Here is a 15,801-nt window from a genome sequence, read left to right as displayed (position 1 = left end):
AGCTTAAACGTGGCATAAGGTAAAAAAAACCAAGATGAATAGTATGAACAATTTATTAAACGTTTTTCATATATATACATCAAATGACTACATATTAAAGGTAACTGGCGACTCTGCAGACTTAAGTTTAAGAACTATTCTATAATAAGCACTGACAAATTCGAAAATCTCATAAAAGTTTCAACAACTTCCCCCTTCCCGCCCATAACTAACTAACTAATGGCACAATTCGATCACATGGCAAACGCTGCTCGATGGTTGCTGCTCCCTTGCCCTGGAACCGGCGCCGGAACGGGCATGTCGATGTGGTGCACCACGACGATTTCTCCGTTTAGTGCCTCCAGCTCAGCGAAAAGACTTGCTCTCTTCGAGCTGCTCTTCCCGCCTGCTATTCATGTAGTATACTACGGCTACGATCAGGCTGAACAATGTCACCGATATGAGCAGTGTGCCGTACTTGAGAGTCTGCTGAATGGCATTCAGGCCAAAGGTACTCAAGTACAACTTATGGAGAACCTCCTCGGAGAAGTCACCCGAGGTGATCTCGATCCACATCAGCGGAAGAATGGTGGTGTTCCTCAGCCGAGCGCCCTGATCTAAAACAAGACGAATATTAATACAGCTCCAAGGAAAGTATTGATCCCTCGCTTGATCTTACTTCTTAGTATTGGCGTCTTGTCCAACATAATGTTGATCTGGACGCGTGAGGCTCCGCTAATGGGGAATCCGAATCGAGGATGGATGTCAGCATAGGTCTGATGAATGTCTGCGTCTGGCTTGATGCCATCAAAGTCCTTGTATAGCACCGGATCGCCGGTGAAGAAGTGCGGGAATGAGGGAAAGATGGGTGCGTCCCCGTAGCACTTGGTGGCGTTGATCACTCCGCTGGGCAGGCACAGCTCCGTGTTCTGGCAGTAGCACTGGTTCGCAGGATTTTCATCGGGATGGGCGAATACATCCATTGGCGTCCGGTAGCGCAGAACATCGATGTCGTTGTAGATGGTCACTTCCTTTTCAAAGTGTAGTGGCACTTTGCGGCACAGGACCTGGAGGAACACATTCACAGTACTGCGATCCTGCAGCAAATGCGGTGAGAACATCGATGGTTCGGAGCCGTCGATGCGGTTGCACTCCTCCCCCTCCCAGTAGTCCAACTGGGGCATTCCATTGAACTGGGTAATGACGCTGAACTTGGTGATGTCGTCCTCGCCCGTGTTGAGCTGCACGGAGTCCACGCTGGTTCCGTTGCGCTAATTAGAAAACTTTTTAATAACCTGACGAGTAATCCCCTTGCTCTACTTACAGTCATCAGAAGGCCAAAGCGCCGCCTGCCTTTGCCCAGGGACTTTAGTTTGATGATGCTGTCTTCATAACCCCATAGGAAATCGAAGGCTGTTAGGTTCTTAAAGAGCGGCTCCTGGTATTGATTGATAATGCTGGTAACAAATAATCGTTCGAGTGCCTTCATGCGCTTAACAGGTCCGGCCGCAGAGATTAGGGGCACATTGGGCACCCTTAGCACCTCGTGTTCCCCAACAGACGACTTCTCCGGCAAGAACTTGTACGTCTTGCGGTCCTGAAAATCATTTGTTTAAGCTATGGCTATAGCTGTTTTAGATAAGGAGACTTACCCTAAAGCTAACCGTGAAGTTCTTGTTAAAGGAGACTTCATCTTTGATAGTGTGTTCTTGGTAGGTGAGTGGTCCCACATCCACGACCTTTATTTTATCAGCCCGACCTGCCAAGTAGTCGTCGATGTTGGGGTAATGAAAGATGTGTGCCTTTAGCAACGTATCGTAATTGGGGTCGGGGTTCAGCCAACTGTTGGCGGTCTCCGAGTTCTCGGCTAAAATAAGGTTCTGTGGATCGGTCCGGAATGGTGAAATCATGGCACAAAAGGAGGCGTTAAAGACTTACCTCCAGCATGGTGTTGTTGTAGTATTCGGTGAACCACATTACAAAGAATCCGGTCACCGTGATTACAAAGAGCAGAAACATTACGCCGAGCACTGTAAAAGTCGAAGCGGATTAGTACCAGGGTTGTCCAGAGTGCTCTACTCACATATCAGGGTTCCGATGTCCTTGGACGTCGGTTCGCGGTTTTGAGCCTGATTGCGCAGGCCCAAGGCCTCCAGAATCATTTGCAGCACAGTAGGCTTCTCGGATCCGTTCGTCTGGCCGTAGCCTCCGAAGTTTCCCGTGCCCACCCCGCTCCTCGTGGAGGTTAGTGTGAGTGATTTGGTTATTTGTGGTGGCACTGTGCGATCGGATTCTTGACTAGGAGGCAAGGTCACCTCAGGGTCTGTGGCGCGTGGCATTGTATTGTGACTGTGGGGGCTGATAGTCTCACGTCCTGAGCTTAAAAAAACAGTAAATGCTGTAACGATGCGTTCTTATCATTCTCTTACTATGTTGTTGTGCTCGGTTTTGAAAGCCAGATTGTGACTTTAACTTTCCGACATTTATGTAATGTGCCTTATGGCTTAGTTGCAAATCCGAATCTTATTCATTCATCAACTTGTATAGAATGTTATCTGATAAATGCAAAACACGTGGCGCAACAAAGGGCCATGTTTGACATGATTATAAGCTTATCAGAGTCGTCTATATACGTTGGAAACTGGGGTTCAATGAACACATAGCAAAAGACTAACGGCTCCAGGGCACCTAAGTTAATTAGCACCAATTCATGAATACCTTTTATAGCACAATAATAATAATAATTTTAATGGATCAATTATTCAAGCATTAAAAACGCCTTTAATTTACTTCGATCAAGCCCGACGGACAGATTTTTAACCATGCGTTTACAGACGATTCCACGAACTAATCGGGGTTTTAATTCCGAGAGCCTTCGATGCTCCAGCGCTGGCTGGTTCTGCCCGTGCTGAATTCAAAGTTCAGCCATATGTACTCTAGTCTTATCAGCTGCTCCTACAAGTCTATATGCTTGGTACATACTTACTAGTCGTTAATTCATTATTAAATAGAAACAACAACCTATTTATCAGTATGTGCACTATATGTATAGAGTTAAGCTTTGGCAACCATGGGGCTCGGATTCGCCAACTTTGAAATCGGGTCAACGGCTTTAGATAAGGCGCAACCTAAGGTTTAATATTTTACAACAGTAAGCGCGATCCAAATTAGATTATTAATGATTTGAGATTGGCCTTAATGTTAGTTAATTTTTAATGTGATAGGATTATAGGAACCCTGCTTAGCACTCAAAATGCTTTATTGTTCTGCCAGGTATTGAATTCTATTTAGGCGCAATTACATTTTTGAAAATTGTTTCTGTTAATTTTTAATATGACAAGGCAAGAGCTTGTAGTTTTTTTCGTAAACCTACATATGTATATATGTTTAATCTTTAGTCTTATTCGTAAGCCCAAGACCAAAAGGTATTGTTAATGCTTTTCCCTTGCTACTTACTTTTATAGCTCTCCGATTCGTTGGTGACTGTGCTCCCCCGAATCAGTTGCAGAAAAGTGGCATTGACTGATAACGGGATGCGGGTTGGTCGGCCAGGGGCGTGTGGGTGGAATTGGTCGGGAGAGCGTGGAGAGAGAGAGAGAGCGATCTCGGGCAGCATGCACTTGAAATGAGCTTTGCGGGACCAGCTGATTTTTGGTGGGACAGGCCAAACGTGCGCGCCACAATGGAAGACCTCTCTCACAGTTTCGAACTCGAACTGCACCCACACGCTTATCTATCGCGCACTCTCTCGCTGTTTACTACTCGGCTGGCGGCTGGCTCCTCTGCTTTGCACTTTCGAAGACTGCCAAACATTTGGCGTCTTAATTAACAAATTCGTCGTGTTTACGCTGCCTGAACACAGTCGTGTTGAGTGGCCGCTTTACTTTATAGGTTTTATTTTTTTTTGGCTCTCGTCCCGCTCCCCTGTTAATAGACGCTTCTCCTGGATGCACTACCTTTGTATCTATGCTGCGACAGACTCGTTTTGTATCTGGTGTCTGGCGCTGGTGTATCTGAGTATCTGTGTCTCTCTGTTCCGTTCTTTTGTTGTTGCCTTGTGTTCTTTGTTCGCCTGCTTCTTTGTTTTGTCGTCGTCTCTTTTGTGGGCTCGATCGCACTGACTGTTGTTGTTATTGTTGTTGTTGTTGTTGTTATAGCTGCAGCTGAAGTCGTCGTTGTAGTTGCGATTAGAGCTAGAGCTGGTTTTGCACCCGAAGTGGACTTTTCCTGCCCAGCTGTTACTGGCGTGGATTTGTTTGCCCACTTCGGCCAATTCCAGTGAACAACAACAATTAAAGACGACGGACTGCCCGTGCGGAATTTGTTTATCTAGGCACGGAGAGTGGCCCACTGCCACCGGTTGGTTGATCCACTTGCCAGTTGTTGGCCGCGATTAGCTACATACTCGTACTCGGGCCTGCCCACGCACTATCTGGCAGGCAACCCTATTGAACCGATTAGATTTCGACCGTTTCGCGTCGATCTTCGCGGGGATTAGAGAGCGGGTTTGGCCTGGAACTGGGACTGGTTCTCCGCTGGACTGGACTGTGCGTACTGCCCACCAAACAAGTTATTACTACGACGTCGGAATCGGACGGAATCAGTTCGAGCTGAGAACTGCCAGCAGCGCAGTCGCTCCTCTTTCCTCAATCTTCGCCGTCGCAGTCGCCGCCGCTGCTTCAACCGACGCAGTGATAAGCGGTCGCTGCGGTCAGCTATGATGATTGGAGCTGGACGGGCTGGCGCCGACTGCGCTGCCGAGGAATCGGGATCTCTTGTTTACTACGTAGCAGCTTTGTGCGTGCCCACGAGACAAAGTGCAAACTTAATCGTCGTCGAGACAAAGAAGCCACTCAGCACAGATTGAAGAAGCTGCATCATCCCGCCAGCTGATCGCACCGCTCCAGCTCCGACCGCGTATCATTACTATCGAGTTAGACTGTCTTCATTGTTGCCACCGGTGTGGGTCCAGAAACAGGCTTTATTGTTTTGATCACTGTGAGAATAGTATGCCCTGAACACCTTTAAAAAACAAACCAAAAATTAACCTTTTTTAATTTCATTTTTAATATATTTTCTTTAGATAAGAGAGTCCGGGAGTAAATTAACATATCAAATAACCTGTTTTTAAAAAATTTAATAGATTTTATTTTAATTTGAGTTGTGTTTTCCCTTGGCTATGTTGCTTTACATCAATAAACACCGATCTTTTTATACCCTTGCAGAGGGCCGACCTTAGCGCTATATTCCCATTTGAACCACAGATATATAAAAAAAAATGAAAAACAAAATTTAACTTCTCAATTTTTGAATTCTTTTAAAAAATTTTAAGAACACAGTAATGGTTTGAAATTTCATAATTACGATTTTTATTTTATTAAAATCGGAGAACGATTTCACATTGAGCTAAACATATTTAAGACATACACACATATAAATCGAAACATAGATGTTTTAAAGAGTATTTAATTTTGGCAGTAGATGCAAGGGTATATTAACTTCGGCTTGCTGAACTTTGCTTTCTTTCTTGTTTTTGTTTGTTTCCAGACTTTAATTTTCACCACATGTTTTAGAAGTTTTTGTTCCAACGTTTTCTTAGTGTAGGCAGATGCAGATGCAAAGTACCCCACCCACAGTCTATTTATAGGAGTGCGCTGTCGCCAAAACAATTTAATTATCACTTAAGTACTTTAAGTACCCTTCAAGCATGGGCCTGCATATGGTTTACATAAGCAATTAACGGCGGATAAAGGCAATCCGCCGAGTGCATGGATACAGAAGGTACTCCCACATTTTCTGCTTAAATGTCGCAATTCTTGAAAACGTTCTTATTTAGACTGGCTTATCGCGCCTCTTCTTAGTTCTTGAGCTAGCAGAAAGGCCGGAAGAACGCAAATTTCCCCGACGGAGACGTGTTATTGAACCTCCAGCCTGTGTACTGAGCATTTATCAGTTCAGTCAAAAGTTTACAATCAATTCGCTGTGTTAAGCTGTCCCTGCCTAGTGCCCACATCATCGTGTTTCGCATCAGCGCGCTGATAGCCCCCCGAACTTTTTGTTTTCCTCAAAACGGATGACGATGACGCGGATGGGTCTTCAATAGCTCAATCTGTCGTGCTAGTTAATAGCCTCTCAATACTGATGAGCTGCCTGAAATATTTACCTGTGCACTTCCATTTTTGCGATCTAAACTCCATAGTGCTCAGTCCTCAAGTTCGGCTAACAGCCTAAGTGGCGACCTAAGTTAACGAAGTTCGTTTAGATCGTTACGCCAAAGTCACTGTTGGCTTGTGTCGCTCATTATCTGCTAGTGAGCACTTCCTTAACGACCGCTTACAGGAATCTTATCTCCCAATTGAGCTGGCTTATCAACCTGGTTGCCGGGCAGTCAAGTGCCAAACACTTCCGAATACATCAAAATATTAGCCCGAAGTCAAACGGTTCCGAAAGTGCTCCAAACCTTTTCCTGCCCCCTTGATGGATCACTGATTGTTGGTCATGCAGGTGGCCGACATTCTGCATAGTAAGTCTGAAAACATTAAAGAAGATTTACATTGACACGACTTTTGGGAGTTGGGGTAGGGGCAATTGATGACACGCCACCACAGCTAAATTAACATACATATGCGTACGTCGTTGTTGTTGTCGCGCTGTTTTTGTTATTATTTATTGCATCATTTACAGCAACAAATGCGCCATTTTGTACGACAGTTTACATAAACAGAAAGGTCGCATGCAACCCGGTTAGCCTTATTGGCATGCAAAGTCGCCGCAGTGTCAAGCATCGGATACGGGTCGCCAGTTAGGCGTGTGTGTGTGGTTGGACTTGGCGTGTATATTCATAAACATTGGGGCTGATCTAGAATTAGGGTTTGGGTTACCCTTACACGAAGATTTAATTTTGGAGTAAGCTCTTCCTTTTTTTTCATTAACTTCTCGTCTTTTTACGTAAACCTTCTCCAGTTTATGTTAAAAGCCACATTGTTAGTTTTGTATTATTATTAGTATTATTATTTCTTTATTATGTATCCTAGCACTACAAGTATTGTGTATTTAAATTACAATTAGCTTTTAATTTAAGTAGATTTTGTAATAAGGTGTGCGATTTTTGGGCTCTATTTATATATTTTACTTAGTTCTCAATCTTAATCGTTTTATAGCACAGCTAAGAAGGCGTTATCAGCACTTGTTAGTCATCCGAACCTTCTTTGAGTAATTTTAAATTGGCAATGTAAGTTTTGGCCCATTTTTTTCCTTTTTTCTGTTCGATTAAAAAAAAGAGTCAGCACCTGATTCACCTGGGTTATATTTTCACTACTTCTTCGTAGAACTCCGCCTGTGTATAATTAGCCGGGCAATTTATTGAATTGCATTAGTTTCATTGGTTTCCCCCTAGCAGAATGGAAATTTCTGGAGTTTGGTATTTTCGCAGCTGGTTTCTCGCATTTCCCAGATACCGTTTATGCTGATGCCCGGGTGTTTGGCAAGATTCCGATTCTGGGCATGCAGCAACATAAACCTTTCGCAATTCCGGCATCAAAGCTCCATCGGTAATAACAATAATTTGCGATCGCTGGAGCTGTCAAGTTTGCATACATTCTTAGACTGCAACCTGTCGTCGATCGTTGGCGATGTATATGTAAATGTGGTTGTTGTGCTGGGTTTGGCAACCACCCCGTGAGTCACTTGCCACAACAACCACGAAAGAAACACCAGCGGCAGATATCATAATCGCTGCGAGTGGATAAGTGTTGGTGTGGCAATCAATGAGATTTGCAGAGTGTACGCTGCTGTACAGCACTAAACGGAACGCACAACGCAACGAAATGAAAGACTTCAATGCAAGGCAACAAACTTGTTTTATCAGCCTGGCCCGAACAGTGGCCCCCACCTGGACCGCCTCAACCGATTCCGAATCCGAGTCCGATTTCGATCCGCCCGAGCTTTGATCGCATGCGTTGCACTCGCAAAAGCTTACTCTCGCTTTTGCTACCGGTAAGGTTTTGCCTACCTGTTTATCAGGTTTTCTTCGAGTTTCGCTTTGTCGCAACTTGGCTTGCCAAGTCGAGCTTCTGGGCGAGCTTTCGCCGCCTGAACATCTTACGTTGGGGGGCCACTCGAAGACGGCGACTTCAGTTACTCGGCGGCACTGCGAGCGTTCAAGTCGTTCACGTTTTTTACCGGCGGTTGCCTAAAGTTCCCTGTTCACCGATCACCGATCCCCGATCACCACGTTCCAGTCAGTCCGGGCCCAAGAATCTTGGCTTGCACATCGGACTGCCGCAAGTCCGTGTAACCGCCGAACTCAGTGTGAGTGTTGTTTGGAAATGCCTGTGGTTTCCAGCCCGTCCAGCCGCAATCAAACCTGCCGCACCAGATACAAAATATCTGCCGCGTTGTGGCAGCCAGCGAAGCAGTGTGTAGTGGAGGGGAGCAGTCGCATTCCTAGGAATCGCCTGACTGCAGCCAGAGTTCGATTGTCGTTTCTGCCCCGATCGGTAACAGACCCTTGGCCCCCAGTCCAAATCCAATTCCGAGTCCCAGTCCGCGTCCCAGTCTCCAACTCCAACTCCGAATCTGAATCCGAATCAGACTCCAATCAGAGCGCTGGTTGAGCAAGACCTTGCCCAGTCAGCCAAAGTAAAACTACTTCGACAGCGAGTTCGCTTGGCAGCGCTACAAAAGCGGAAAATCATTGAATTATGCTTTGGGGGCTTTGATTTTGTTTGTGTTTCTGTGCGCTGCCTCCGCGGCTAAACGCTCTGCGGCCCTGCCAAAAGCGCATTTTATGTACGTGCATAGTTTTATGATTACTTGTGTGGAAAAAGTGAAATTTTGCTCTGCACTTCACTCGAACTGCCAAGCTGCCGAGCTGCCACGAAGCAGCGGCTCAAAGCGAAATCAAATAAAAAGTTAACAAAACACACATTTACAAGATGCGAGATCCGAAATTAAGCATGCGCAGGCAAGAGACCCTAAGATAAATACTCGTAAATAAATAAATAGAGGGGCCTGAAAGCTTTTGTATTTTGACCACATAACGATGACGATTATGTGAAGGTTGCAGCAGCCGAGCCAGAGCTTTGGGCCATCTTCATCATGTCGGTTTTGTTTAGTGCCGCTGTGCCCAGTTGATCATTAAATTGAGGTGACAATTGCCTGGCTTTGTCTTCGCCTGCTGCTGTTGACACATTTCACTGTGAAAGCAACCGCAAACAAGACTCTGCACTTCCACTTCCCTTCGCCGTGCGAAACTGACCTACTGAAAGTCCAAGATGAGCCACTTCAGCCGCACATGTCTGTCACGCCATTGACTACGACATCAACATGCTTTAAGGCCCAAATTTAAAACCCATTTCGTTGCGTATTATCAAATGCAGCCCAGGCACGACAAAACGGCAGGTGAATTGCCAGCCGCTGGCTCACTTTTTTGGCCGGTCAGTGTCACAGTAGCCATAATCAGCGGCAGCAGAAAACACTGAACCGACGCTTTGAATACCTCTTAAAACCATTTACTACTGAGGCAGGAAAAAATCTGAGTACAAGGTCCTTTTCTGGGAGATTCGAGAAAATAATCTGGCGGTGTCAAAGAAATTTTAGGGTCAAGTTACTTTGCGTAGAGTTAAAAAACAATTTTGAAAAAAAAAACATTTTCCATCAGTTTGAAAACAAACTCTATAACTAATTCTACAACTACAAGTTTTCGATAAATCGTGGCAGTTAGTGACTCAACCCATAGAAGTTCGACTCACAGTCGAAGCTCTGCAAGGGTAGCAGCTACCGAATTGGGTCAGGGTAATTGCTTACACTAAATAGCTACCGCTTGTATTTATTTGTGCAACACTTAAACGCAGTGAAAATGTGAGACGACTGAGGCTCAGCTCGATCTCTGCGCCACCAAGCTGATCAGAGCAGCGGATGTCTTCACCGAGATTCCGCTTTCAGCTCAGTTCATACAAAACGTGTGTTTAGAAAGCAAGTTTCAATTGAAGTTTGGATTCTGGCCAGGCGATTCGTATTCGCTCTAACCGCCACAGCAGGCAGCTAACAGCTGCTAATTGAATGGCCACAACAAGTGAAACCAAAAATAAAAAAAAACTATTACATCAGCTATCGCATTTCGTTGGAATGCCGAAAAGCGCTGCTGTCTGCTCTGCCGTCAGTCGCTATTGTTATGGCAAGGTGTTGTTGCACTGAAGCGCCGCTTCTAAAGTTTCCTATCCAGCCGATTTGCATACTTTGCGGGGACGCTGATAACAGTCGCTCAAGTTCTGAAAGCAAACAATTTGTCCACGTTGAGTCACTGTCACTCCACTCGACGAGGTCTGTGTAAACATTTGGGCCTGGAGACCACGACCACTCTGATTCCGTTTCCGAGCAATGAGCAATCTGAAGGGCTTTAGCAGTTTGAAAAATTAAAACTAAACCAGCCTAGTGGGCCGTGAACACAGAACCCAATTAGCAGGCAAGCAAACAGCTGAAAATATGGGTAGCCAAATCCGAAATTGAAATCACTGATTAATGGCCTGGCTTGGCTGGCTGGAGTGTCGCCGAAAATTCATTTGAGGTGAAATAATTATTGGTTAATTAGTATTCAATGGGCATCGGCATGGGCCGCATCGATGCCAACAATGGTGGATCCGATACCCAGCACAATACGCAAGCACAGTTCAAATATTTAAGCCCAGCCTGACTTCGGCGAGCGACGACAGAGGCGGAGAAGTACGACCTTGTGGCGTTCGGAAAGCGCAGTAAACTCGGCAAATAATAAAGCTTCGTATCTGTGTGCGTTGATGGGGTAGAGCGATCTCAAAGTACAAAGTTTAACGCCTTTAGCTAAAAAAAACTGTGTGTGGAGAAATCATAAAACCGCTGGCCATTTCCGCGAGCGTCCAAGAATCAAAATCGGAGAGCCAATTAATCGAATCAAGGGGCGGACGTGCCAGAGCCCAGCTCCATCTGGAGTTTGGCCTATCTCATCGCATCGATAAGCGGCCGTTTGTATGCACATGGGGAGGAATTGAATTGAACGTCAAGGGACCGCTCGATCGAGCCACAATTAAAATGTTGCTATTGTCTCCGGCCGTGCGACGCCTGCAAATGGCCCGCGGACCATTAGCCGAAAACCATTTGGCTCCATGTCATTTGCTTTGTTTTATTTGGCTCCGTTTATGAATATGAATAATGGCAGACGAACCGCGCTATGCCTGGAATTGTCAATAATAAAAACGTTTCGGTTTACGCACGAAAGAAACATGTATCAGATGTATTTTGCGCTGGCGCAGCCCTGGCCTCGGTCAAGGTCCCCCACTCGCAGGCCGACCTTAGCCGAGCCAGAGCCTGTCAGCCCATTAAATAGCTCTTAATGGCCCAAGGTCCATCCCTGCCAGGAAGGGCAGAAGCGAGAGCACTGCTCGCTGTTATTATAAGCCAGCACAAAAGATGGCTGACGCGAAGGTTCTGTAGTCGGAGTCAGTCCCCCAGATTGGTTTTTTTCGCTTTGGTGCGCTATGATAAATCAGCTTTTGGCCGAAGCCGAAATGCTCGCACATCGACAAAGCGATGTCAAAACAGCACAAGGCTAACACGCCCCAAAACGTGTCTGAGGTCTTTGTGCCCCGACATCTCTCTAAAATCTGCATTGCGCATATGGAAAGAGTGGGGAAAAGAACGAGCACAAGTTGAGGGTGATCGTGATCGCGAAACGATGGCCAAGACCCAATGTCGCGTAGAATCCAGTGATCAAGATGTGGTATTGAATGATTACTTTCCTGTTTATCTGGCTGCCACAGACAATTATAGACTAACGATCCGAGACTACAGTTTAACCGGTATTACGGCTAGTCTGTCCGTGCATCTCTAGGTCTCCCTCATAAAAAACAACGCTATATCATTTATATATCATTTTGTTTTGCATTTTTAGTTAACAACTGCAAGGCGGTCAGCTCTTGACTTTCCAGCACCTTAAAACCCCAACGCGAATACGTCAACATGAACGGTCCCAAACACAAGTTTTGCACAAAACTCTCCAGCACTTATCTCAGAAAATGGTGTAAGTATGAAATAGTTAAGATAGGCTTAGTCTGGGGAGTGCAAATACCAAGAATTCACCAAATGTAAGTCCGTCTTGCTTATCAAACTATTTATACACAACGCAATGGGAGGCAGAATTACAAGTACTTGAGCGAGGCAATTAATCTAGCGTTCGCATATGTGTTATAACTCCACGTGCCTCGTTCTTGTTTTGTTTCAATGCTGGTTAGTCTGGTATGCGAATGGAAATATTCCTATTTAACTGCGATGTACGTTTAGGATAAACTGGATGTTCGAGGCATTCCTACTTACCCTTACTTTATTTATGAGACATACATTCCGCATTGTAACTTTTCGAAGGCCTTTTGCCAGAGATATCCCGGATCCGGTTATAGTTTTAAGCAGTCTTTCCGGTTCTGGCGTTTCAGCATCTATAATTTACTTGCAATTATTCAATCACAACTGATTGGGCTTATAAATAGATAATGGGTGATTGTACAACTGGGAGCTAAAGGTCAAAGGGTCAGTGATTCATTTTAGTTGCTCCATCAGCGGTGTATAAACATTTATGTCACATCCCGAACACTGCTATCGAGCAGTTTCAGTTGAGTTGCAACTCAAATACACTTTCCACGTTTTCCCATTCAATACCAAATTGACTCATCCCACTTATCGACTAATTTATGCATTCGGTGAACAATTGTTCAACAATTCGCTTTGGTTTTCAGGGATTACGATCGTCGTGGCGTCGGCGCTGATAATTGGCGGAATCGTAGTGGCCTGTGAATTCTCCGTGCTAATCGATGCAGTTGTGGACCGCATGGTGGCCTTGCGTCCCGGCGCCAAGACATTTGGCTGGTGGGCCAAGCCCCCGGTGGAGCCCCGAATCAGTCTATATATCTACAATGTGACCAACGCGGACGACTTCCTCAGCAACGGCTCCAAGGCCATTGTTGATGAGGTGGGCCCCTACGTTTACAGGTAAGTGATCTTCACTCCGAACAAATATGGCATACGATCCGATATGAACCCCATCTGCAGCGAGACCTGGGAAAAGGTAAACATCGTGGAGAATGACAATGGCACGCTGAGCTACAATCTGCGCAAGATCTACTCGTTCCGCGAAGATCTCTCGGTGGGGCCTGAAGACGACGTGGTTATTGTGCCCAACATTCCCATGCTGAGTGCTACCTCTCAGAGCAAGCACGCTGCCCGGTAAGTACATCACCGCCCTGCAACTCCTCTCTTGATAACCCTGATCTTGTCTTGTCTGGTGCAGATTCCTGCGTCTGGCCATGGCCAGCATCATGGACATTCTGAAGATCAAGCCGTTCGTCCAGGTGTCCGTGGGGCAACTGCTCTGGGGCTACGAGGACCCGCTGCTTAAGCTGGCCAAGGACGTGGTGCCCAAGGAGCAGAAGCTGCCCTACGAGGAGTTTGGACTGCTGTATGGCAAAAACGGCACCAGTTCCGACCGCGTCACCGTCAACACCGGCGTTGACGACATTCATAAGTACGGCATCATCGACAACTTCAACGGCCGCACCCATCTGCCGCACTGGACCACGGACGCGTGCAACACCCTAGCGGGCACCGATGGCTCCATCTTCCCTCCACACATTGACCACGACCGTATCCTCCATGTGTACGACAAGGATCTGTGCCGCCTGTTGCCCCTGGTGTTCGAGAAGGAGGTGATGACCTCGAACGAGGTTCCCGGCTACCGCTTCACCCCGCCCGAGTGGGTGTTCGCCGATGTCGATAGTCACCCGGAGAACATGTGCTTCTGCCCCGCAGGCAAGCCCTCGTGCTCCCCGAACGGACTCTTCAACGTCTCCCTGTGTCAATACGGTGAGGAGGAATCTTTGAGGCTGACTTCAATCAAGCTCTGACATAAAGTTTTCTACAGATTCCCCCATCATGCTGAGTTTCCCGCATTTCTACCTGGCCGACGAAAGTCTGAGGACGCAAGTGGAAGGTATTTCGCCGCCAATGAAGGAAAAGCACCAGTTCTTCTTCGACGTCCAGCCTGTAAGACACCAACAAGCATTCTTTAGGTTTATTTTAATCATGTGTATTGACAGAAAATGGGAACCACCCTGCGAGTGCGCGCCCGTATCCAGATCAATCTGGCCGTCAGCCAGGTGTTTGACATCAAGCAGGTGGCCAACTTCCCGGACATTATTTTCCCCATTCTGTGGTTCGAGGAGGGCATCGACAACCTGCCCGACGAGGTCACTGACCTGATGCGCTTTGCCGAGCAGGTGCCGCCCAAGATCCGCGTGGCGCTCATCGTGGGCCTCTGCGCCCTGGGCGTGATCCTGCTGCTGCTGTCGACCTTCTGCCTGATCCGCAACTCGCACCGACAGAGCACCCTGCACCTGGAGGGCTCCAACTACCTGGCCACTGCCCAGGTCGACATGAACAAGAAGCAGAACAAGGATATCCAACCCGCCAGATACTAAGCGCTCTAGTCGGAGTCTGGTCGCAGTCCGAGGGTCTCTGGGTGTCTTAATTTAGTATAGGTCTTAGCTAGGAACTGGGACTAGCCCTTCCCACTTCCATCCCCTAATCACCAATCCCATTACCCCTATTCCCATTTTAGTCCCTCACCTCACCCAATTGGGAATGTTGTCTCTGTAGTTTAGAAGAAATGGAGCTGGGAAGACTTGTATGTATTTTTATGTGTATCTGTATCTATTGTATTGTATGTAGGTTATCGTTGTAAGTAAGCGTTATGAAAATTTTGATATGTAGTCTTATGAAACAGTCGTGATCGCTTTAAGGCTCAAAGCTTTGACTTAGACTTCGACTTGTTATACCAAAACAGAAGCCGATCCCGTACTTGCTTTCTATTACCCCGTTGAAAATGAAATTTTATGTCCACACAATCAATCACAATCACAAAACTCGAAACGTTTCTCAAATAAAACAAAGTTCCGTCCTCGAATACAAATGTGCTTCATTAGACCAAATGTTGGACAAGCTCCGCATAGGAAATTTCTATACTATAAATACATAATTCTATCAATCGAATGTACAATTTATATTCATTAATGTGTACAATAAACTACGATATTATTTTAATTAGACATTGGCCATAATTTACCCCGAATCCATATAAGCTTTAAAAACTGACCCATCATGGTAAGACAATCGTCCAGGGATTGCTGGCTCTCAAATGGATTCCTATATGGCAAACAATTCGGTCTTGCACTTCAGAAATTAATTTAATTGATTGCCATTATTGAACACTTGCAAGTAAACAAAAATGAGCGATTTATTAATTCAAAATATAATATAACCCGATAACCCGGGGTTAACAATTAGTACTATGATTTTATTTTCCGTTTTTATGTTCAAGTAATAGAAGTTTTTTATTTCTACGATTATAAATTAATTCCTGCTTAATTTAATTTTTTAGTCACCTAACCATCTTAACGTACCGTAAATAAATATGATAGTGATACTCAAGAAAACTGATTGCCATTATTTTTTTAAAACATTCAGGTGATTTAATTTTTTGTATGGAAGTTAGCTTGTTTCTAAAAACGGTGGCAATCCTAACAGAGACTTATATTAGAAATGTATGCAAAAATGATAATATATTCTTGTGTTGAATATAATCGATTGATAAGAATTCATTTAAATGTAGATTTAATACAAATTTTAAAATTTAAACCAAAGTTCCTGTAGATAACTTTTGTTCTCATTTATATAGCTTCCTTGTTCTTCAAAACTTGTTAAGTAAATTCAAGTTCAGCATTTAAGTTGGTTTCTTTATATTCC

At 45.3% G+C, this 15,801-nt stretch overlaps 2 protein-coding genes and 1 long non-coding RNA gene across 4 annotated transcripts; 1 reads left to right on the top strand and 2 right to left on the bottom strand.

Moving 5' to 3' along the window:
• Nucleotides 1-39: 39 nt before the first annotated feature.
• Nucleotides 40-4,554, bottom strand: LOC128256962 (scavenger receptor class B member 1). Its single transcript, XM_052987712.1, is given in 8 exon segments — nucleotides 40-353; nucleotides 355-596; nucleotides 659-1,250; nucleotides 1,304-1,576; nucleotides 1,632-1,859; nucleotides 1,918-2,009; nucleotides 2,063-2,358; nucleotides 3,436-4,554. Coding segments are annotated over 7 exon segments (1,803 nt in total). The 5' UTR covers nucleotides 2,319-2,358; nucleotides 3,436-4,554; the 3' UTR covers nucleotides 40-233.
• A 313-nt stretch (nucleotides 4,555-4,867) lies between these two features.
• On the bottom strand, nucleotides 4,868-7,864 carry LOC128256985 (uncharacterized). The gene is made up of 3 exons (XR_008267827.1): nucleotides 7,269-7,864; nucleotides 6,143-6,508; nucleotides 4,868-5,001 (listed from the first exon to the last, which is right to left on the bottom strand). It is a non-coding gene; the product is annotated as an uncharacterized LOC128256985 (long non-coding RNA).
• Nucleotides 6,353-15,099, top strand: LOC128256964 (lysosome membrane protein 2). Of its 2 annotated transcripts, XM_052987714.1 has the most exons (7): nucleotides 8,104-8,289; nucleotides 11,903-12,031; nucleotides 12,741-12,993; nucleotides 13,054-13,227; nucleotides 13,292-13,863; nucleotides 13,922-14,043; nucleotides 14,097-15,099. In XM_052987714.1, exons 2-7 carry the CDS (start codon nucleotides 11,971-11,973, stop codon nucleotides 14,475-14,477), a joined length of 1,563 nt encoding a protein of 520 aa, XP_052843674.1. In that variant the 5' UTR covers nucleotides 8,104-8,289; nucleotides 11,903-11,970; the 3' UTR covers nucleotides 14,478-15,099. The 2 variants fall into 2 exon arrangements, with proteins under 2 accessions (XP_052843676.1, XP_052843674.1); XM_052987716.1 differs by lacking the exons at nucleotides 8,104-8,289; nucleotides 11,903-12,031 and adding an exon at nucleotides 6,353-6,502.
• The last annotated feature ends 702 nt before the right edge of the window (nucleotides 15,100-15,801 follow it).

The sequence above is a fragment of the Drosophila gunungcola genome (genome assembly GCF_025200985.1).
Source record: "Drosophila gunungcola strain Sukarami chromosome 2R unlocalized genomic scaffold, Dgunungcola_SK_2 000079F, whole genome shotgun sequence".
Lineage (NCBI taxonomy): Eukaryota > Metazoa > Arthropoda > Insecta > Diptera > Drosophilidae > Drosophila > Drosophila gunungcola.
The sequence above is the reverse complement of the archived record's forward strand: the minus strand, read 5'-3'. Positions and strand labels throughout refer to the sequence as shown.